The sequence below is a fragment of the Oncorhynchus nerka genome, linkage group LG23, assembly GCF_034236695.1.
Source record: "Oncorhynchus nerka isolate Pitt River linkage group LG23, Oner_Uvic_2.0, whole genome shotgun sequence".
NCBI classification, from domain to species: domain Eukaryota; kingdom Metazoa; phylum Chordata; class Actinopteri; order Salmoniformes; family Salmonidae; genus Oncorhynchus; species Oncorhynchus nerka.
Window position 1 is genome coordinate 31,989,009 of NC_088418.1, and position 24,013 is coordinate 32,013,021.

At 42.7% G+C, this 24,013-nt stretch overlaps 2 protein-coding genes across 4 annotated transcripts in view; both read right to left on the reverse strand.

The window, feature by feature from the left end:
* Nucleotides 1-1,152: 1,152 nt before the first annotated feature.
* Nucleotides 1,153-12,786, reverse strand: mazb (MYC-associated zinc finger protein b (purine-binding transcription factor)). 3 transcript variants are annotated; one of them, XM_029629756.2, is made up of 7 exons: nucleotides 11,782-12,786; nucleotides 11,324-11,474; nucleotides 10,431-10,828; nucleotides 9,871-10,118; nucleotides 6,063-6,126; nucleotides 5,573-5,744; nucleotides 1,153-3,553 (listed from the first exon to the last, which is right to left on the reverse strand). In XM_029629756.2, the coding sequence occupies exons 1-7, from the start codon at nucleotides 11,812-11,814 to the stop codon at nucleotides 3,207-3,209; spliced, it is 1,413 nt and encodes a 470-aa protein (XP_029485616.1). In that variant the 5' UTR covers nucleotides 11,815-12,786; the 3' UTR covers nucleotides 1,153-3,206. The 3 variants fall into 3 exon arrangements, with proteins under 3 accessions (XP_029485616.1, XP_029485614.1, XP_029485617.1); XM_029629754.2 differs by having other exon boundaries at nucleotides 6,054-6,126; XM_029629757.2 differs by having other exon boundaries at nucleotides 6,054-6,126; nucleotides 10,722-10,828; nucleotides 11,782-12,784.
* A 367-nt stretch (nucleotides 12,787-13,153) lies between these two features.
* Nucleotides 13,154-24,013, reverse strand: part of taok2b (TAO kinase 2b) — a 63,354-nt gene continuing 52,494 nt past the window's right edge. Inside the window, exon 21 of the mRNA XM_029629758.2 lies at nucleotides 13,154-17,931. Coding sequence (XP_029485618.2) covers nucleotides 17,026-17,931 — 906 coding nt within the window. The 3' untranslated portion in view covers nucleotides 13,154-17,025. The remainder of the gene's footprint in view (nucleotides 17,932-24,013) is intronic.

Sequence of the window (24,013 nt, forward strand, 5' to 3'; positions counted from 1 at the left end):
TATTTCATAGTTTTGATGTCTTCACTATTATTCGACAATGTAGAAAATTTTAAAAATAAAGAAAAACCCTTTTGACTGGTACTGTATGTCTAGGGTGGTTCCTGGGGTTGCCTATGAATTGTCTTGTATTGTATGTATGTATTGTATGGTTAACATATTCACTTTGGTCACCAATAATTGGTGTTTGACAGTCCAGCAGGTCTGTCGACTGATAACTGCCCCCGGGAACAATTTCAGTTGCCCTCCAGGTGCAGTAGAACATTTTGAGAATGGATATACCTCCATTCTGCAAAATAAATCAAGATGGTCTGGAGATGGGATGAAATATCTCACAGGGAGCAATGCATGGCAGGCAATCAGCATGCTTTATTTTTTAGAATAGTAGTTATGTCAGAGAGATTGGAAAACTAGTGTAATGTGTTTCGTTACGGAATGGTTTTTCGGCAGCTTTAATGCCCTCACTCCACAGATGAGAAATTGGCTCAAGAAAGGTCCTGATGCTTTAGTAGAACGGCAGAACAGTTAATTCTGACCATAGAAATATAAAACACAATGGGGGCATTGTAAACGTTACACATTGGAAGAGTATCAACAAGTACTACTTTGTAAAACATATATATATATATAATATTTGGAATAAAATACAATATGATGAGTTTGCAAGCTGCATCCAAAACATTCCCCACAAAAATACAGGAAGACCTCTTCAGAAGAGAATGTGGAAGAAACCCTTGTTTACACCCGTTTATATCGGTCAGAAAATACACATGCTAATATTGGTTTAGAAAGGACCAGATCTGCACAGTAGTAAGATCACATGCGCTTTCATTTCCAGGAAAAGAGAGATATACTATTGTAGGGACTGTATATTTCATCATGATTATTATTAGTATCGGTGCAGAGGGATTACTCAGTGTGCAGCAACACACGCACAGGAGCCAGAGCCAAATACGATTACACAACAGGGGTCAAGGTTACATGCTCATCTCACGCTTAACATATTTTAAGTCAAAGATACCAACACACACACACTGTGTTACCAGCTGCATGCCACTACCCACCATTTTCACTGCACAGTATCAACACAAAATCCAAACACTTCTCTGTCAAGCATGTAACACACACACAAATAATGGACACACCCTCACCTCATATGTTTACTGCTTTTACTTTTAATAGTCAAAAATTACAAAATAATAACACGATCTCTATACTTCATCTACAAAATAATAACGTAATATTCATGATCACGGTAAGCATCAACTGTTTTTTGCTCTAACTGTTCAGACATGCATACTGTTGAGAAATATAAAAATATAATAAATACATCCCATTAGTATTCTTAATGAATCCATGACTAAGATTTAAAATAGTTCAGAATAAAATAATTAAAATAGCAGTTGAGTACAATAAGGCATTACGATGTATCACAAGAGCTGTACAGGTTCCTAGAATAGAGGTATTTTTTTGTTGTTGCTTAACGCGGGAAACCTAAAATAACTTTTAATAAAACACAACTTTTCTCAACAGGAAGAATAAGTCTCCAAATTAAATAATTAGAAGCATTTTTTAAAATTTTATATAACATACCAACACTAAACTGATTAAATGAAGTACTTCACAACAAAACCGGGATTTGTTGAAAGCATACCAGGGGTGGGCCCTCGAATGCTAGTAGTATAAAGTTCCTGGATATTCATATCTCGACATGACCTTTTAAGCCCTTCCATGACATCACTCTTAACCACTGAAAATGTCAAACAATCAAAGATATCTGAGGAAAGGTGATCTTTCTCCTCAGATTCATGGAGAGCGCTAAGTTATAATACGAGTTGTACTCAAATGCTGTGTGCTATACATGGTGGTGTTAATGAATTAGTTTTAATATGGTGGACTCGTGCTAGGAACAAAACAAAGAACACTATGGCAATAACAGTTACAAAGAAATAAAATGGCAGACATGGGTACAATTCTTTTGACTAAATCAATCGATACTTTCTTAAAATATTTGTTTTCAACCATCTTTAGCATAAGGGGGGCTGCTGCTAACGTTCTTGTAGGTAGTATTAGCTAGCTTCACTTTAATGCAAATTGTGTTTTTAGGTGTCAGTGAAATATGTCATGAATGTGGCTGTACAGTAGCAGTAATAAGAATAACCATTATGTATTAAATGTGGTTGTGCCCAAAGAGGAAGACGCAGAGCAAATGCATCTTTACGAAACCTGTCTGAACCTTCAGCGGATTAAACGTCCACATTTTTAAGGTGCTTGACACTCCTGAACGCAACTTTGCCAATTGTTTCTCTCTCTCTCCACTGTACCTGAAACACATCGATGCAGTACACCCCTCCACTGTTCATAAACACCAACACAGTACCCACTGGGCACAGACATCAATTCAACGTCTATTCCACATTGGTTCATTGAAATTACATGGAAACAACGTTGATTCAACCAGTGTCTGCCCAGTGGGTATGGGCTAACCTCCAGATCCAGCGTTGGCCCTATTTAAAACAGACTACATCCATATGCTCACAGCATTACACAATTAAAACGTCACATCTACTCCTCTTCATTTCTGGAGGATAGCAGAGCCTCTGACTTATGTGCAATTCACCCCCTGAACCTCTAATTCTCTTTCAGAATAGACTCTTCTACATACCCCCTTGTTATATCATGTTCCTATTACATCACTCCCCAACTTACTACAAGGCTATCTTATGAATGTTTGGAGAAGAGAGCGACAAAATAAACAAAAGGAGAGGTGGTTGGTGTGACTGACATTGAGTTACAGTACATGGTGCATTATTAGCAGAGGGGAGTAGTTGCTGGGACTGGGGGAGGGCAAGGGGGAGAGAAAGGAGGGAGGGAGAGGGATAGAGCAGACAAGTCCACAGTGTCATGGGAGTACTGAAAGAGAGAGCGTTCAGCCACGTTGGGGACACGTCTGTATTTGTCGTTATCTAGCATCATCGAATCAGCGTACAGGACATACAATGTCCCCCTCCTCCTCGCTCTACAATATTCTTGCATACTTTCTCTCCCCTAGGCCAGACCCTTCTTTCCATCCCCCCCCCCCTCTTCCTCTAGCTATGGGACTCAGAGGGGCCAAAGTTTACAACTGAGGCTCTCCCCTAAGCAAGCCTCCTAACCTTATTACTACGGGTCTTAGGGACTCAAGTGGCTGAAGTTCAACTGCGGCTCTGCTAACTGTGGGACTGAGGTTGTATGCTGGAGCAGTCCGACACCAGCAGGTCCACCACTGCGTTGCTGTTGACGTAGACAGTTGGGGCAGACACCATGTTGCTGAGGGACACGGAGGAGCTAGACGCCCCGCTAGCAGGAACAGTGCCGGAGGAGCCCCCTTGGCCCCCAGTACTGTGGGTGCCCATGTGGCCCTGCAGCTGGGTGGGGGTCTTGCAGTGCACCCCGCACAGCTGGCACACAAGAACACCACTTGAGCCCGTGCCGCCGAAGCCGCCAGCGCTCTCCTTCCACTCCTGGCCGTGGTGCTTCTGGGCGTGGACGCGCAGGTAGGTCAGAGTGGTGAAGCCTGGAGGAGACGGAGAGAGTTAGCGGTTAACGTCATTTTAAGCCTTTACAAGTAACGCTTTATAGAGTATGGTAGGCAGGCGAGACTGAAAACGTTCTAGATAATAATATTTTGTATAGAAAATTATTAAGTGTGTGTGTTCCAGGACTTGACAATTGTTTATTAAACATTTAATAAAACCATTTCTAAACTTTGAATGTTTATTAACATCTTATAAACCACTTAAACTTTAAAATGTTTATTTATACACTACTGGTCAAAAGTTTTAGAACACCTACACATTCAAGGGTTTTTATTTTTATTATTTTCTACATTGTAGAATAATAGTGAAGACATCAAAACCACATATGGAATGTTGTAGTAACCAAAAAAAGTGTTAAGATTCTTCAAAGTAGCCACCCTTTGCCTTGATGACAGCTTTGCACACTCTTGGCATTCTCTCAACCACCTTCACCTGGAATGCTTTTCCGACAGGTTTGAAGGAGTTCCCACATATGCTGAGCACTTGTTGGCTGCTTTTCCTTCACTCTACGGTCTGACTCATCCCAAACCATCTCAATTTGGTTGAGGTCGGGGGATTATGGAGGCCAGGTCATCTAATGCAGCACTCCATCACTCTCCTTCTTGGTAAAATAGCCCTTACACAGCCTGGAGGTGTGTTTTGAGTCATTGTCCGGTTGAAAAACAAATGATAGTCCCACTAAGCCCAAACCAGATGGGATAGTGCATCACTGCAGAATACTGTTGTAGCCATGTTGATTTAGTGTGCTTTGAATAAAATAATAATAATCACAGACAGTGTCACCAGCAAAGCACCCCCACACCTCCTCCATGTTTAACGGTGGGAACCACACATGAGAAGATCATCCGTTCACCTACTCTGCGTCTCACAAAGACACAGCGGTTGCAACCAAAAATCTCCAATTTGGACTCCAGACCAAAGGACAAATCCCCATCGGTCTAATGTCCATTGCTTGTCTTTCTTGGCCAAAGCAAGCCTCTTCTTATTATTGGTGTCTTTTAGTAGTCGTTCCTTTGCAGCAATTCAACCATGAAGGCCTGATTCACACAGTCTCCTCTGAAGAGTTGATGTTGAGATGTGTCTGTGACTTGAACTCTGTGAAGCATTTACTTGGGCTGCAATCAGAGGTGCAGTTAACTCTAATGAACTTGCCCTCTGCAGCAGAGGTAACTCTGGGTCTTCCTTTCCAAAAATTAACTTTTAACAAGGCACACCTGTTAATTGAAATGCATTCCAGGTGACTACCTCATGGAGCTGGTTGAGAGAATACCAAGAGTGTGCAAAGCTGTCATCAAGGCAAAGGTTGGCTACTTTAAAGAATCTCAAATATAAAACATATTTTGATTCATTCATCACTTTTTTGGGTAGTACATGATTCCTTCCAAGTGTTATTTTATAGTTGTGACGTCTTCACTATAGTTTTGATGTCTTCACTATTATTCTACAACATAGAAAATTGTAAAAATAAAGATTGAATAAGTAGGTGTCCAAACTTTTGACTGGTATTTAATTTTTTGACCAGTATTTTTACCCCTTTTTCGTGATATCCAATTGGTAGTTACAGTCTTGTCCCATCACTGCAACTCCCTAACGGACTCGGGAGAGGCGAAGGTCGAGAGCCATGCATCCTCCAAAACATGACTCTGTCAAGCCGCACTGTTCTTGACACACCGCTCACTTAACCCAGAAGCCAGTCGCACCAATGTGTAGGAGGAAACACCGTCCAGCTGGCGACTGAAGTCAGCTTGCAGGTGCCCGGTCCACAACAAGGAGTCGCTAGAGTGCAATGGGACAATCCCGGTCTGCCAAACCCTCCCCTAACCCAGATGACGCTGTGTCAATTGTGCACCGCCTCATGGGTCTCTCGGTCACAGCGGGCTGAGAGCCTGGTATCGAATCGCTGCACTACTCGGGAGGCCGTGAAACGTTTACTAACATCTTATAAACTATTTGTGAACCTTTTCATCAAACAATACAAGTTGTTGACAGACACTCACTGCGGTTACAGATATGGCAGGAATGGTGCTGCGATTGGTTGTGCACCCTCATGTGATCGGTGATGTAGGCAGCCGACAGGAGCTTGCCGCAGATGTGGCACGGTACCTTCTCCTCGTGGCGGATCATATGAGCACGTAGCCGGTCCCTCGTGGCGAAGCTGGACTCGCACGTCTAAACACATCGAGAGTGATGAGGAATGACTGGTTATCAATAAAGACACAGAAGGCAGCAGTTTAAAAGCAAACCCATCTCCCATTGTATTTAATTCAGGGTTGGAGTCAATTCATTCAATTCAGGAAGTAAACTCAAATTGGAATTTCGGGTTACTTCCTGAATTAAAATGGAATTGATCCCAATCCCGATTTTATTACAATGGATCGTTATGGTACAAAGGATTTAAGGTATAGAGAAGCAAATTGATGGCTAAGAATGACTGTATTGAGATTTGAGAGGTGTAAAAGGATAAAAAGTAGCACAAACATCAAGTACCGGACACTTGAAGGGTCGTTCAGATGAGTGAACTTGTCTGACATGACTATTGAGATGATCAGGCCTGAAAGAAGTGAGAGATAGAAAGGGGTAAGACAACAACACCTTGTTATAGACTTTCTCCAGCAGAAACTGTGAATCTGTGAAAGGGACATTACATTCAACATTCAAACTTCGTCAGATGTTTTTAGACCGCAAGAAGTCTTCTTTTGAGATAAGTTCAAGTCCCAGGCCACAAACCATTATGAATGAGAAAGATAAGCACCATGTAATTCCCAAATTTTTGGTGCTTACATTTCCATTCACAGACAACCAATGGCATGGGATGTGGACTTATCTGGACTACTTTTGAGGTGTGAAAACATGTGACAGAATTGATCGTGGAATGTAACGTCCCTTTAAAGCAGCAATCAGCAGTAGAAACAATAAAGTGTTTCCCCCACCCGTTTCGGTAAAATGCTGAGGGATGGGGCTGGACAAATGTAACCACTTTCAAATTCATAGACAGAGCTATGGATGCAAGGACTGACCATCCTTGATATCAAAATTACATTTTTAACCATGTTTTGAGGCTATTTTGTGTTTGTTTACATTGGATGCAACAAAAAGTCATTCAGCCACAAGAGCATTAGTGAGGTCAGGCACTGATGCTGGGCAATTAGGCCTGGCTCGCAGTCAGCATTCCAATTAATCCCAAAGGTGTTCGATGGAGTTGAAGTCAGGGCTCTGTGCAGGCCAGTTTAGTTCTTTCACACCAATCTCGACAAACCATTTCTGTTTGGACCTGGCTTCAGCACATTGTCATGCTGAAACAGGAAAGGGCCTTCCCCTAAGCACAGAATCGTCTAGAATGTCATTGTATACTGTAGAGTTGAGTTCCCTTCACTGGAACTAAGGGGCCAATTCCAAACCATGAAAAACAGCCCCAAACCATTATTCCTCTTGCACCAAACTTTACAGGTGGCACTACGCATTCGGACAGGTCGCATTCTCTTGGCATTCGCCAAACACAGATTCGTCCGTCGGACTGCCAGATGGGTCCCGAGTGGCGCAGCGATCTAATGCACTGCATCTCAGTGCAATAGGTGTCACTACAGTCAATGGTTCGATTGCAGGCTTGGCATTGCGTATGGTGATCCTAGGCTTGTGTGCACCTCCTCGGCCATGGAAACACATTTCATGAAGATCCAGACGAAAAGTTATTATGCCGACGTTGCTTCCAGAGGCAGTTTGGAACTCGGTAGTGAGTGTTACACGAAACTCAAACCAGCTGCGCGCGCGCCATCGTGCATAAATGTATTTTGTCCCCCCACACCAAACGCGATCACGACACTCAGGTTAAAATATCAAAACAAACTCTGAACCAATTACATTAATTTGGGGACAGGTTGAAAAGCATTAAACATTTATGGCAATTTAGCTAGCTAGCTTGCACTTGCAGGCTAATTTGTCATATTTAGCTAGCTTGCTGTTGCTAGTTAATTTGTTCTGGGATATAAACATCGAGTTGTTATTTTACCTGAAATGCACAAGGTCCTCTACTCCAACAATGAATCCACACATAAAACGATCAACCGAATCATTTCTAGTCAGCTCTTCTCCTCCTAGGCTTTTTCTTCTCTTGACTTTATATTGTAATTGGCAACTTCCATAAATTAGGTGCATTACCGCCACTGACCTCGTTCGTCTTTCAGTCACCCAATGAGATGGGAGAGGCAGGACTTGCAGCGCGATCTGCGTCACAAATAGAACGACTTCTATTTTAGCCCGTGGCAATGCAGACGCTCTTTGGCGCGCGCGAGCAGTGTGGGTGCAATAATTTAATAATATAGATTTCAAAATGTATTTTGCAACGCTCACGCACGCGATGCGAGCGGTGTAGTCAGCCTGTTACAGATGATTTTTACGTGCTTCAGCACCTGGCGGTCCTGAGCCGTTGTTGCTCATAGATGTTTCTGCTTCACAATAACAGCACTTACAGTTGACAAGGGCAGCTTTAGCAGAGCAGAAATTTGACCAACTGACTTGTTGGAAAGGTGGAATCCAAGGACGGTGCCAAGTTGAAAGTCACCAAGATCTTCAGTAACGCCATTCTACTGCGAATGTTTGTCTTTGGAGATTGCTCGATGTTATACAACTCTCAGCCATGGGTGTGGCTGAAATAGCCCAAACCACAAATTTGAAGGTGTCCACATTTGTATATATAGTGCATTCAGTTTGTATTCAGACCCCTTGACTTTCCACTTTATGTTACACACTTATTCTAAAATGAATTAAATCATTTTTTCCCTTCATCAATCTACACACAATATCGCATAATGGCAAAAACAGGTTTTTAGAAATGTATGCAGATGTATTTAAGAAACAAAACGAAAATATTACATTTACATAAGTCAGTCCCTTTAATCTGTACTTTGTTGAAACACCTTTGCCAGCGATTACAGCCTCGAGTCTTCTTGGGTATGACGCTGCAAACTTGGACACCTGTATTTTGGGAGTTTTTCCCCATTCTCCTCTGCCAATCCTCTCATGCTCTGTCAGGTTGGAGTGGGAGTGTCGCTGCACAGCTATTTTCAGAGATGTTTGATCGTGTCCGTGCTCTGGTTGGGCCCCTCAAGGAAATTCAGAAACTTGTCCCGAAGCCACTCCTGCGTTAATCATGGCTGTGTGCTTAGAGTCATTGTCCAGTTGGAAGGTGAACCTTTGTCCCAGTCTGAGGTCCTGAGTGCTCTGGAGCAAGTTTTCATCAAGGAGCTCTCTGTATTTTGCTCTGTTCATCTTTCCCTCGATCCTGACTAGTCTCCATGTCCCTGAAAAACATATCCACAGCACAATGCTGCCACCTCCATGCCTAACTGTAGGGATCGTGCCAGGTTTCCTCCAGATGTGACACTTGGCATTCAGGCCAAAGAGTTCAATCTTGGTTTCATCAGACCAAAGAATCTTGTTTCTCATGGTATGAGAGTCCTTTAGGTGTCGTTTGGCAAACTCCAAGCAGGCTGTGATGTGCCTTTTACTGAGAACTGGCTTCCATTTGGCCACTCTACCATAAAGGCCTGATTGGTGGAGTGCTGCAGAGATGGTTGTCCTTCTGGAAGGTTCTCCCACCTCCACAGAGGAACTTTGGAGCTCTGCCAGAGTGACAAATGGTTTCTTGGTTACCTCCCTGCCTAAGGCCCTTCTCCCCCAATTGCTCAAGGGTAGAAGACGGCCAGCTCTAAGGAAGAGTCCTGGTGATTCCAAACTTCTTCCATTTAAGAATGGAGGCCACTGTGTTCTTGAAGACCTTCACTGCTTCGGAAAATTCCTTCGACCTCATGGCTTGGTTTTTGCTCTGACATGCACTGTCAATTGTGGGACCTTACATAGTCTGTGTGCCTTTCCAAATCATGTCCAATCAATTGAATTTACCACAAATGGACTCCAATTAAATTGTAGAAACATCTCAAGTATGATCAATGGAAACAGGATGCACCTGAGCTCAATTTCGAGTCTCATAGCAAAAGGGTCTGAATAGTTAGGTAAATAAGCTCTCTTTTTTATTTGTTAATAGGTAAAAAAAAAAAAAACTTGTCATTATGGGGTATTGTGTTGATGGAGAAAATAATTTAATCAATTGTATCATACATTTGATTGCCCCTTTAAGCAGTGTATCACTGAGGCACAAAGCAGAAGAAAACGGCCCTAAATGCAGGGAAAGGTACTATCTTAAGAAAATAATTATGTTGCCTGCCCTAATGAACATGACCCTGCTCTCTGGCTCAATGACCACTACCCTGCTTTCTGGCCTATAGTATGCCACTCTCACCTGGAGAAAGCCTTGGCACAGTGAGGGCACACATATGGTTTCTCCACACCGCCTTGGTGAGAGCGCACGTGGTGGCTCATGCGGTCCTTCCTCTTGAACCGCTGCTGGCAGATGGGGCAGGAGAAGGGTTTCTCATCCGAGTGGGAAAGACGGTGTCGGTTTAAGTGGTACACATCTCGGAAAGCCTTCCCGCACGTCTCACAGGCGTGGTTCTTCCGCACGGGGTTCGGGTTGGGGTTCGATGGCCGCTGGGGTGGGGATGATTAGAAAGAGATGCGCTTACAGTACAAACAGTTTTTTATTTATTGGAGTAGTCGATAATTACACATGCATCTGTGTAGATTATTGACATATCATATTGTCCATTCTTTGGGTCTTTCCGAACCACTCAAGACACACACGGATCTCGGAAACCTAGATAATTTCTCTGGGCCATTTGCATAACATGCCGAATTCCCTTCATTCCCACAATCTCCATAAAGACCATGCAAGAGGAACCTAAATTATTCTTTTCTTTTTCACGGACGACAACAACAACCTCCAGAAGCGCCATGACCCACCTGTACTGTCGCCCCCGCCACCATGACGACAGCAGCAGGAGGAGCATGGGGGTTAACTCTAGCCACTACGCTCGCCATGGCAACCCCTTCGCCATCCTGACTACCCAGAGCTGGCAGCTGGGACGCCAGCATGCTGGGAGGGGGGAGAGGGGGAGGAACGGAGAGGTGAAGCAGGGAGAGGGGGACCGTATGCCTCTCCGCCCTCTCTCCCGACACCGCCTGCGCCGGCCCTGCGCCACCACCAACCTCCTTTGCCCCCTCCTCCTGCTCCCCTGCTCGCCTCATGCGTACCCCTGTGTGGACCGACTGGTGTCGCCGCAGGTTGTAGTTGTTCTTGAACTGCTTGCTGCATATGGCACAGATGTGTGGCACACGGGCAGGCCGGGAAGTTGTCTTCACTGTAGGACAAAAGAGCGGAAGAAGAGAGGGAATGAGAAATTAAAGACATTGAAATGCTCATTAATAATAATATCCCGATAAATTCTAAATATAACGGTATGAAGACAGCCTAATGTTTATTTTTTTTATTTAACTTTATTTAACTAGGCAAGTCAGTTAAGAACAAATTCTTATTTACAATGGCAGCCTACCCCGGCCAAACCCTCCCCTAACCCGGAGGACGCTGGGCGAATTGTGCACTTCCCTATAGGACTCCCAATCACGGCCGGTTGTGATACAGCCCCGGATCGGACCTGAGTCTGTAGTGACGCCTCTAGCACTGCAATGCAGTGCCTTAGACTGCTGCGCTACTCAGGAGCCCTTAAGTAATGTATCATATTATAACAGACATCTTGTTTAGCAATCTACATTACATCCTTTTTCAACTTAATTGCCGATAACTGCTGAAAAATCAATAGTATTTATATGTATTTCACACCCCATGATTCTCTCACCAGGTAAGGGTTCTTCATTGAGAGCAGCAGTGTCCACCGTGGAAGGAGGCTGGGCTATGTTCTCTGTGGGAGGGGTCTGAGGAGAGGCAGTATGGACTGGTAAGAGTTCTGATTGGAGGGTCCCCTCCACTTGGTTTTGGTTGGGAGTAGTCTGGAGAAATAAACACTGATCTATTAGCATAAAGTCACTGCATTGTATACCACCAACAACATTTTGCTGTGCCAGGAGTACCCATTCATGTGCATTTTACCAGTAAGGCTATTGTCTCATGAGTCTTCTCAAGTACCCCCAGGGGTCCTAGTAACCCTGATTGGGAATCACTGGTCTAGACGAGATGCTACTTTGCATCACATAAATGTGTAGGCCCCGGAGCAGCGGGGCACAAATTCTTCAAAAGCCAATCTTCAGAAAAACGCGCACACAAACACAACAAGAAATTAGGTCCATTAAGACTTACCTGGAAGAGAAAATTGCTCCAAGCAGCATCCATTTTGAACCAAAGTGACGAAGAGTATAAAGTCAGTTAAGTAATCCTGATTGCGATTCGACAGTGAATCGTTGGCATATTCTTTAATCACCCTATTGGCTATTGAGGCGCGAAGATCTAAGTAAACAGTATTCAAATGCAACAAGAAGAGTATGCTATCGATCATCCGAAAGGGACGTGCAACTATAACAAAAAAATGTACTAATAGAAGGATTCAAGCTATTCGTATTCACGCAGGCGTTACGATTAGGCTGACTAGGCTGTCTGCCTGAGTGGAATTGCCTTGTCCAATAGTGGCCTATTTCTCTTTGACTGTGGTTTCTAACTTTAATTTAGAAAAGCACAATTATAAAATTTAAAAAACGTATATCTTTTGGCATTGATGACTTTCAAACCAAATATGTGTGCACAAAAATCTGTTATTTATATAGCCGTAGTCATACATAATAGCTAGATTTTAAAATTAAATTAATGCATTTTACGCACAATGCATATTATTGTCAGCGTTATAATAAACGCATTTGAAAGAGTAGCAGTTCATGCTTTTGAATTTATTAATAAATTTGTCCGATTTCCCCCAATAGGCCAATCGGGTGTTTGACGAAGCCTCGTTGTTGGATTCAAGCCCTGACCCTGGCAAAGAGCGCTCGCTCCGGGCCGCAGCCTATCGCTCCACCTCGGCTGTTCAAATGCGAGGATGTCATCTTTCTTTTTTTATCGCTCGCTCTCCCTCCTCCCTCCCTGTCTCTTTCTTCCTTTTTCTTTTTAAATTCCTCTTTCTTCTCCCCCTCCTCTCCTTTTCTCGCACGACTATGTCCCAGTTGCTCTTAAAGGGATCGGATTTCTCTTCGGACACCCCCTTTCATTTCCGTCTCCCTCATGGAGCACATGTTTTCGGCCCCTCCTACTCGGGATTTCGTCCGACAGACATTTCACTACAGTATTTCTCAGACCATCACAAATAGATGTCTGCCGTTTCTATACAGAGCTCCTCCGCAGCGCACGCGTACTAGGAAAACGGTGAGAAAAACGTTCCATACAAGTGCCTCTTAAAGGGCGGGACGCACGGACGCAATTGTGGGGACGGCAGTGTCAGATATAAAACACGCACAGCTACAGGACAACATAGGCTATAGTAGACACGACAATTATCGGATATGAAAACGTTTTGATAGGCTATCTTGTTTTGGTTTGTATAGGCTAGATAAACATGCAGGATGCAATGATGACAAACATAAACCTTCAATCAATTTGGGAATATGCTCAAGCCTAAGCAAATTAATGCACATAATAATATATATATACAAATAAAAAAGATAGGAACACCAATGTTTACTATCATTCATTTTTTATTTTGTATTACTTTGCTTTTACCTTCTTGTTCAACACATTTTAAAGAACCCTATTCTTTTCCCTCAAGCTTGGAATCCCCTGATTGGAATGTTCAACTATGTTTACATATTAACTGAAAATTTCCCCTTTGCAAACCATAAAGTACAAGTCCACACAGAACAGTCCATATCATCATCTAACCAGCTATGTCTGTGACAAAGGAATTGGGATCTCTTCTTCCTGATGTCCATCATGATTTCCTAGACATTAAGAAATTAAGAGAACACCTTTTACTGCACCACCCCCCAATTACCTATGAATTAGCATGTTATGTTACCAACCATCCATCCACATATCAAAACCCACCAGTCTTATTTATATAAGGAGTTTCCTGCATGCACTGAGATTTAAACCAAGCATGAAGTATTAGGCTACAGGGGGACTTATCAGAGCTGGTGTTTTTGAGATTGAATAAATAAATCACCCTGTTTGTACAAATGAACAGCATCTCAGAATCCCTAGTTATAAACAGAGTAAACAATTGCTAACTGAATGAGGCAAACCCCTTTAATTAAGAAAGGGGAAGTTAAGTATTTGAGTAATATGGCCTTGGTGAGTGTAGGCTTAACTACACAACAAATGGTTGACCACCCTTAACCTTAAAACTTACTTTAACTTGCAGCACAAGCTCACTGACAAGTGGCTCGCACCTTGCAATGATGGTTTGCACTGTGAGATTATCATCTAAATTGTGCACCAATCTTTATCTTTTAACTCCATTTTGTTCTTCATGCTAGAATATGTGTGGGCTCAGTAGAATAAATCGTGAAATCTCTAGAAAATTCAACCAACGTTTTCATTTCAAAATCCAACAAACGAACAGAAACATACCAGAAGAGGTTAATAATGTTCATGTCAACCAATGTTGCTTCTTTTGGATGTGTCACCTTCCTTTTCATTGGGGTCAGACCTTTTATAAAGATTACACAAGTGTCTTTAAAATGCAATAATGTTTGTTTGTCTAAAAAAGTGGCAATATAACTAGACTGTATAACACTCAACCAACACATGTACACACATGAATAATCAACAATTATTAATAAAACATTATTAATAATCATTAATACCTGTTACACACACCATACCTGACAATCCAATGTATATCTATTTTTTACACATTTTCAACCATAGCCCACAGTCAAAAGTGGCATTTTTCTTGCAAGATAAAAACACATTTTTGTACAAGATTACAACAACTATATATGGATTAGTAATGGTAATATTGACCTATAGAAAATGCTTTCTTAGTCTAAATCCTGGGTTCAATACTCATTGAATATATCAAAATTACTATGATCATTGTCGTTATTACTCCATAAAACGGATACATTTTTGTTTTTAAAAGAAAATAGCCATTTCTCAAGCAAGAATTTTGCTAGGACTGTCTTGAGTGGGGAAGGGGAAACTTAAAAGTAGCAGTTTTTGTCAAAGAGGTTTGGAACGCTCATTCTTATTGGTCTATTAACTGTCTGATGATGTCACCAAAACAAAAGCTGAAATTTCAGGCGGTCTTTTTAAACATATCGTACACTACAAGGGCATTATCATACTTTTCACAATATTATTCAAACCACAGTGTGGAAATATATATACACTGCAAAAAGTGAACGTTAAGCAAGCCTAAATATCTTACATTGAGTGATAAGTGTTTTTTTCTTGTTTTTTCTTACTAAGCTAAATTATCTAACATAATTGGCAAATAATTGTGCTTATTTTAACCTTAAAAAAGTCTTAATACAAGTAATTTAACTTATTTCAAGGTTTTTTCAAGAAGGTCAAATTATCACTCAATAGAAGATATTTAGGATTGCTTAGATTTCCCTTTTTGCAGTGTAAAACACAGGAAAATTAAGTTTGACTGCACTGGTCTTTAAATACCAGTTAAACTTGCACAACTAATACTGTACATCTCAAATGTGATTTTGGTCATGTTTTGTACATTTATGTAATGCATGTAATGCATTAGAGCGACTCCCATGGACACCTATGTCATTTTTAAAGATAATAAATGCACTACATCACCAAAAGTATATGGACACCTGCTTATTGAACATCTCCTTCCAAAATCATGGGCATTAATATAGAGTTGGTCCCCCCTTTGCTGCTATAACAGCCTCCACTCGTCTGGGAAGGATTTCCACTAGATGTTGGAACATTGCTGCTGGGACTTGCTTACATTCAGCCACAAGAGCATTAGTGATGTTGGGCAATTAGGCCTGGTTCTCAGTCGGCATTCCAATTCATCCCAAAGGTGTTTGATGGGGTTGAGGTTAGGGCTCTGTGCAGGCCAGTCAAGTTCTAACACACTGATCTCGACAAACCATTTCTGTATGGAGCTCGCTTTGTGCATGGGGCCATTGTCACGCTGAAAAGAGAAAGGGCCTTCCCCAAACTGTTGCCACAAAGTTGGAGGCACAGAATAGTCTAGAATGTCATTGTATGCTGTATCGTTAAGATATCCGTTCACTCGAACTAAGGGTCCAATCCCGAACCATTAATAACAGCCCCAGACCATTATTCCTCCTCCACCAAACTGTACAGTTGGCACTATGCATTGGGACAGGTAGCATTCTCCTGGTATCCGCCAACCCAGATTCGGCCGTCGGACTGCCAGATGGTGAAGAGTGATTCATCACTCCATAGAACGCGTTTCCACTGCTCCAGAGTCCAATGGCGGCGAGCTTTACACCACTCCAGCCGCCGCTTGGCATTGTGATCTTAAGCTTGTGTGAGGCTGTTCGGACATGGAAACCCATTTCGTGAATCTCCTGACGAACAGTTCTTGTGCTGAAGTTGTTTCCAGAGGCATTTTGGAACTTGGTAGTGAGTGTTGCAACCGAGGACAGACGATTTTTACACACTACGTGCTTCAGCACTCAGCGGTTCCGTTCTGTGAGCTTGTGTGGCCTACCACTTCACGGCTGAGCCATTCTTGCTCCTAGATGTTTCCACTTCACAATAACAGCACTTACAGTTAACCGGGGGAGCTCTAGCAGGACAGAAATTTGACAAACTGACTTGTTGGAAGTAGCCGAATCCACTAATTTGAAGGGTTGTCCACATACTTTTGTATATATAGAGTATGTCATGGATGACGGAAAAGTTTTTGAGGTCATTTTGTTGTCCATACAAATGTCTCTCTCCATTTCAGGTGCTTTCATTATTTGTAATGAAACCGGGTCTGTTTGTTGCCTTTATAAACATTCTGTGTATTCATATTAATTTACATCAGCCGTAATTCTTGCGTGGTCATCACACCATCCCTTTAAGACTTCTTAAAGGCCTTGGGGACGTCCCGAGCCACTTGTTTTTAACACATCTACAAAATAAACCAGAACACTGTCAACAAATAAGTTATAAACCAATAAAATGTGTTTCAAACAATAGCTACCTTTCTGAATGCAGACTAAAACCAGCATTTTTTATTGTTCCCCATGTCTTCCCTTTCTGAAGCCATACAACACAAGTGTTTGCTAGATTATCAGGACACCACACACGACATACATACATTCACTTTTAGGTCTGTTGTCTTTATCTCTTCCCTTTCCATGCACTTTCCCACCTATTCTCTCGCTTCCTCCATTCCATTATAGAACATCATAGAAGAAGACATGGCTACCTTGAAGAGCAACCCTCAAACTGATACCTACCCTCCTCCCTTCCCCTGCCTCACCTCAGAAAAAAAGTCAGACACCATCATCTCCGCATCCTTTTCCCTCACCCACTTCAATGGTAAGACAGGTAGCTACATTCCCCCATCCCCGTCTACTCCCTACCTCCTGCTCTCTCTCGGGTGAACACCCTCCACCGCCTCCCCCCTCTTTAGGAGTAGGAGAGGTGGGAGCCGTTGGAGATGTGCGAGGTGACCGAGGTGCTGCGGCTCAGCACCCCGTCGCCTCCACCCGCCCCGCCAGGTCCCCCTCCGGATGCCGTCCTCCTCAGTGGCTGGGGGCTGTTCCTCAGGGCCATGAGGCTGGGACCGCCCCTGACGGCCAGCCCCCCGCCATACACCCCTCCCTGCAAGGAGGACGAGGAGGGCCCCGAGATGGAGGGGGGCGCGGGGGGCGGCGGCGGCAGCAGGGCCAGGGACTGAGAGGAGGAGCGAGAGGGCAGGTTGTGGGAGAAGTGATGGGGGTGCTGCGGGTGGGCCAGGTCGCCGCTGCCTCGGACACCGGCCCACTCCCTGTCCCTCTCCTTCTCCCGCTCCCTCTCTCTATCCCTCTCCCGCTCCCGGTAGAGCTGGGGTGTGCTTTGGTGGTGGTAGTGCTGTGGCAGGTGATGGCGGTGGTGGTGTTGTTGGGAGGAGGAGGAAGAAGAAGAGGCTGATGAACGAGATGAAGGATGCACCTCCCTCCCGTCCCTCCCCAGACCCAACCCCAGAGCCATGCCGTGAGAAGAAGAAGACTCCCCTTTGCTCCCCCCTCCAACACCCCCACCCCCTCCACTGCTACTACTGTTGTGGCTGCGGCGCGAGTGCGGCTGGGGCTGGGCATTCTGGGGGTGCATGCCATGGCTCCAGTGGCCCCCACCAGAGCGGAACACTGGTGGGGCGTTGGTGTAGCCCTGCTTGGGGTAGGCCTCGCTGGGGATGCCCGTGAGGGCCATGTTGCTGAAACCCAGACGGAGGCTCTCCGAGTCAAAGGACTCGATCTCACAGGCCTGCCGCTCCAGGAGGGTGCGGATGCGCTCAGAGCGCTCATTCTGAAGAGAAAGCATCTCCTCCTCAATCTGTGGGTAATAGGGGGAACAAGGGCACAGAAGTGTTGAATGTGAGAAAACACCCATAAACACACACAGACAAACGTTTGTTTTACTATCCTTAAGGGGACCAAACAATTGATTCTCATTCAAAATCCTATTTTCCCTAACCCCTAAACCTAACCTTAATCCGAAACCCCTAACCCTAGCTCCTAAACCTAATTGTAACCCTAAACCTAAAATAGGACCGGCGAAATGACCCCAGTAGTCCGAATGTTCCTTTTTTTACTAACCAAAAACACACACACGCAAACTCAAACAAACAAACAAACAAACACACACTGAGATGTCTTGGATGTTTGTCAAAATAATTCCAGGTTACAGTACATTTGGAAAGTTCAGACCCCAGCCTTATTCTAAACTCGATTAAATAGTTTTTTTTCCCCTCATCTACACACAAAACCACATATATAATGACAAAGTGAAAACAGATTTGAATTTTTTGCAAATGTATAAAAAAATAAAAACAGAAATACCTTATTTACAGAAGTATTCAGACCCATTGCTGCATCCTGTTTCCATTGATCATCCTTGAGATGTTTCTACAACTTAATTGTAGTCCACCTGTGGTAAATTCAATTGATTGGACATGATTTGGAAAGGCACACACCTGTCTATGTAAGGTCCCACAGTTGACAGTGCATGTCAGAGAAAAAAACAGGCCACGAGGTTGAAGGAATTGTCCGTAGAGTTCTGAGACAGGATTGTGTCGAGGCACAGATCTGGGGAAAGGTACCAAAACATTTCTGCAGCATTGAAGGTCCCCAAAAACACAGTGGCCTCCATCATTATTAAATGGAATAAGTTTGGAACCACCAAGACTCTTCCTAGAGTTGACCACCCGGCCAAACTGAGCAATTTGGGGAGAAGGGCCTTGGTCAGGGAAGTGACCAAGAACCCGAGGGTCATTCTGCCAGAGCTCCAGAGTTCCCCTGTGGAGATGGGAGAACCTTCCAGAAGGACAACCATCTCTGCAGCACTCCACCAATCAGGCCTTTATGGTAGAGTGGCCAAATGGAAGCCAGTCCTCAGTAAAAGGCACATGACAGCCTGCTTGGAGTTTGCCAAAAGGCAGCTAAAGGACTAACCATGAGAAACAAGATTCTCTGGTCTGATGAAACAAAGATTGAACTCTTTGGCTTGAATGCCAAGCGTCACATTTGGAGGAAACCTGGCACCATCTCTACGGTGAAGCATGGTGGTGGCAGCATGCTGTGGGGATGTTTTTCAGGAGCAGGGACTGGGAGTACCGAGGGAAAGATGAATGGAGCAAAGTACAGAGAGATCCTTGATGAAATCCTTCTCCAGAGCACTCGGGACCTCATACTGGGGCGAAGGTTCATCTCCCAACAGGACAACAACCCTAAGCACACAGCCAAGACAATGCAGGAGTGGCTTCATGACAAGTCTCCGAATGACCTTCAGAGGCCCAGCCAGCCAGAGCCCAGACTTGAACCCAATCAAACATCTCTAGAGAGACCTGAATATAGCTGTGCAGCGACGCTACCAATCCAACCTGACAGAGCTTGAGAGGCTCTGCAGAGAAGAATGGGAGAAACTCCCCAAATACAGGTGTGCCAAGCTTGAAGCCTCATACCCAAGAAGAAATGAGGCAGTAATCACTGCCAAAGGTGCTTCAACAAAGTACTGAGTAAAGGATCTGAATACTTATGTAAATATATATATTTTTTTTATTGTGGGGGGGAGGCAAAAATGTCTAAACCTGTTTTTGTTTTGTCATTATGGGGTATTGTGTGTACATTGATGAGGGATTTTTTTTCTTCGTCTATTTTAGAATAAGACTGAATACTTTCAGAATGCACTGTATACAATAGGCCATGATTGATTTTGGCGCAATAGGCCTGGTATATTATCCTCTTTCAAGGAGCTTTACGTTTTGATAGGGTTATTTTACCTAAAATATTTTTGTCCTACTTACAAAAAACTTAATTAAAAATACACATCCCTGCAAGAGTGGCCCGAAGGGTGTTTAGCATCCCCAGTGGCTCTGCAAGTGCTGAGAGGATATTCTTCACTGCTGGCCTGCTCTCCAGGCACCATCGCATGAACCTGAAGCCATAGACTCTGGCCAAACTCATGTTTCTAAAATGAATTCAAAGGCACTGTAGATGGAGGCTAAAACAAGGCAGTCTACATTTAAATTTGTATTTAATTTAAGTCACAGGCTATATATGCAATTTATAGACTATAATGATTTAATACAGCAAAATCTTGTACCTCTTAAATGTAAAGTTCTCATATTTGAGGACCCTAATTGATTTTCTTTATTCAATTAAGTCTGTTATGAGAAAGGTAGACCCTGTCTGCAAAAACAGGGTGTCTGCGGAAAGCTGAGTATATTGGCTATTGAACAGTGCCTTCAAATCTTTTGTGTGCCTTACTACCATATGGGCATACAAATTTATAAGGACAGACCGAGCTGATGACCTCATTTCAAGATGGCTGCTACCTACATTCCGGTTAGTGTTGTGAAGTATAATCAAAATAAACACTGAACACGTTGATATACACCGAAAGCCGGGACTCCACAGATCTTGAGGATATATTATTTGTCAATCACCAGTCCCGAGAGTCAAAATGTTTATTTACAAGGTAAGCCTCAATTTGGTCTGTGTTTGATCCATAGCTACATAGAGGGTATCAAATTAAACCTTAGGTTGGTAGGAACAAATTCAATGTTCTCTGATGATATATGACTTAATGGTAACATCTAATGTCCACCGAGTGACTATATATTTTGCACATAAAGAAATATGAGGTTGCCTGTAGGCTACTATGGCACCTCGACAGTCTTGTAGCCAATGCTAAGTTTTCCAGGGATATGCAGTTGACCTGGGTGGGACAAAGCAAGAGGCACATCCAGTGTGTCAAAAAAGTGCAATTACCACATTTGGACACTTTGGAGAGGTTGAAAGGACACTGAATGTACCCTGGATACTCCATAACACCACCACAATGTTTGAGTGAGGTTGATTTGGTCGATATTGTGTTTTTATACTGAACAAATAGCATTTAGGGATTGCAAATATGTAATAGCACTGGAATGATCTAATTTAGAGAGACATGCCATTTGACAGTTTTAGGGACACTTGGAATCGTCACGTGACCACACCTGACACCACTTACTAAAACATCTGCCCATTTCTAGTTGTTAGGTCTAAGAATCAAAAACATTTCTGATATTGTTCACATGTTGTGGAAGCCAGCTCAAGTCATCAATAATTCACTTGTAGCTTGTCAATGAAAGAATGACAATATTTTGTGTATGCTTGATCCTGTGTATTCTGAACTATGTAACTCCTGTCTTCCTTCTGATCATTTCCTCATAATCTCCCAGATGTCTTCTTTCCAAAAATACCAAGTTTTGTATGTCATGTAATTACACATGAATAGCAGTTACCTTTGGGTATGTCTATTTAGGAGGAAATCTACATTTTGCCATTACATTAATATGCTGAGCACTTAATGTCCCTGCCAGCCTAGTGTGTCGCACATGCAAAAGCGTCACAATTTATTTGTAGCCTATAGCCTTGAAATAATATAAATAATATAGCCAAAATAATTAATTTGCACTCCATATTTGGCTAGCTGTTTGGCTCCTGACCTATTTAGAGTGTTTATATGCTGTTTAATATGACATGTAGCCTATTTGAAATGGCGAGCGCTTCTTAGTCACCTTTTCCTGTTGTTTATTAAAATACTTTTCATTCAAAGCACATGGTTTGGTTTCAATACTTCAAAACAAAATGGTACAGTAGGTCCAGGTAGTCACAGAAATAGATGTGTGTTGGTTAAATTGTGATTTTAATGAATGGAGCGAATTTGGAGTGCTACTATTTTTTGTCTTTGAGCAAGGAGCGGTTTTTAGCGGAGCAGTTGTAAAGGAGAGGTGCGCAAGCTCCATGAGCGGGATTTCAGACCGCTCATCAACGCCGCTCACATACTCTAATTTAAACTTAATATGTAAATATTTTACTAGAATACTCAATTAAATTGAAGTGTAATTCATAATGAATTCAATTGGTGCATTACAAAATCTAAAATATTACATTAAAATGCAATATCCTCATACAAATAAACAATTATGGAATTCAAATACAATTTCTGTTGCCACTGAAATTGCTCCATAGTTACATATCAGGCCCATTCAAAAAGTCCAAAAATTTAATCAAACTCTATCCTCTACAACCAGGCTAGGCACTCCTGTAGATCTGAGAGCATAGATAAGCATTCTGGTAATAGCCTCTGATTGGTTGCAATATTGCTTCCACCTATCCAGGAGTGCCTAGAATGTAGGGTGCTAGAGTTAAGTATACATTCTTTGCATTTTTCAATGGGCCAGATATGTAACCTTGAATTTACATTTTGGACAAACATCCAAGACAAAAGTCCAGGACTAGGCAGTCAATTTGTAATTAAGCCATACTCTCAAGTCCCAATTCGCTCCCTAACCCTATTTTTGGCCCTAACCCCTTTGATGTGTGCAGAAATGTAAGGTGGAAACTCCTTCACTACACTGGTTATACCTATCTAGTGGTGACCCGTCATTCAGGGCTTGCCTGTTTTGTATGTTATTTTGACATTAATACGAGTCACATATCAGTTTGCAAACAATGTAAAATATATATATATATATATATAATTGAGTTAATAAAGCTGCATACAAACATGGTCTCTTTTCTTTTCTTGAGTAAGGCAGCTCCAAAATGCAGGTGTTTCAGCTTAGCTCAGTGCTTTCTGTGGTGGTGGGGCAAGCCAGCAGAAAATACGGAGCGTTGAGCCGTGATTGGCTCAGTGTCCTGTCACTCATGAGGACACTACGTCATCTCCAAGTCTAAGGGTAGAGCTAGAAAATTCTAGCTCCTTGGGTGCTGCCATAGAGTTACAATAGAAGTGCCCATCCAAGGTCATTGGCCACAGATAAAATGACGTCAAATCATGTTATATGTACAGTAGCTTTGATTGGACTGATCATGTCAACATTATACTTTCAAAATCTTTGCTAGTAGTCATCATGAATCAAGTCGACAATCTACTGGCAAATCATTTTTAATCCTTGTCATAATGAAGAGAAATAATGGAGAAATTATAGATAAAATCTATCGGTACTCATCGACCATTCGACATAACCATTACACAATGAGTTGGAAATCGCAAATTCAACAAGGAGTGGTTTGGAAGGAATCAGTGATAGTGGCTAACTGCAAGCATTGCAAAGCAATCACAAACCTGCTATTCAGTGGAGTGGCTGTGTGGCCCCAAATCTTGGATTAAGGGGCTCTATTCCAAGTTTAAAATGATAAACATTCAACATTGGCCATGCTGTCAATGAAGCATGACTTGTGCCGCGCTCAAAACAACTTAACTCTGAACTGTGAAAACTTGACTTCAGTGAGTTCAAGACAACTGGGAAGTCAGGAATAAACGAGCTCCGACTGGGAAAATAAATTTGAATGGTCATCCAACTCGGAATTATATATCCGGCCACTTTCTAGAGTTACAACCTGAAGATCAATGACATCATCATGATTCAACCTTGTCCCCCCCCCCCCCCCAAGTTCCCAGTTGTTTTGAAAGCACTATAAATCCAGAGAATGCCTGACTTTGATGACAAAATGTGCCCACAAAGGACAGCCGCGCCACCTTCATGTTCAAGTGAGCACAGCACAACAAGTTGAGTCCAAAAATAAAATTTTGGAGTCATTAAAACTTGTTTATCAACCACTCCACACATTTGTTGTTAAACTATAGTTTTGGTAAGTCGGTTAGGACATCTACTTTGTGCATGACACAAGTAAATTTTCCAACAATTGTTTACAGACAGATTATTTCACTTACAATTCACTGTATCACAATTCCAGTGGGTCAGAAGTTTACATACACTAAATTGACTGTGCCTTTAAACAGATTGGGAAATTCCAGAAAATGATGTCATGGCTTTAGAAGCTTCTGATAGGCTAATTGACATCATTTGAGTCAATTGGAGGTGTACCTCTGGATGTATTTCAAGGCCTACCTTCAAACTCAGGGC

Coding starts and splice junctions, on each gene's coding strand:
- mazb (XM_029629754.2), bottom strand. CDS start 11,814: ATGGATGCTGCTTGGAGCAATTTTCTCTTCCAG. Junction 11,475..11,781: donor GGAGCAATTTTCTCTTCCAG/GTAAGTCTTAAT, acceptor TTATTTCTCCAG/ACTACTCCCAACCAAAACCA. Junction 5,745..6,053: donor TCAAGTGTCCGGTACTTGAT/GTTTGTGCTACT, acceptor CGATGTGTTTAG/ACGTGCGAGTCCAGCTTCGC.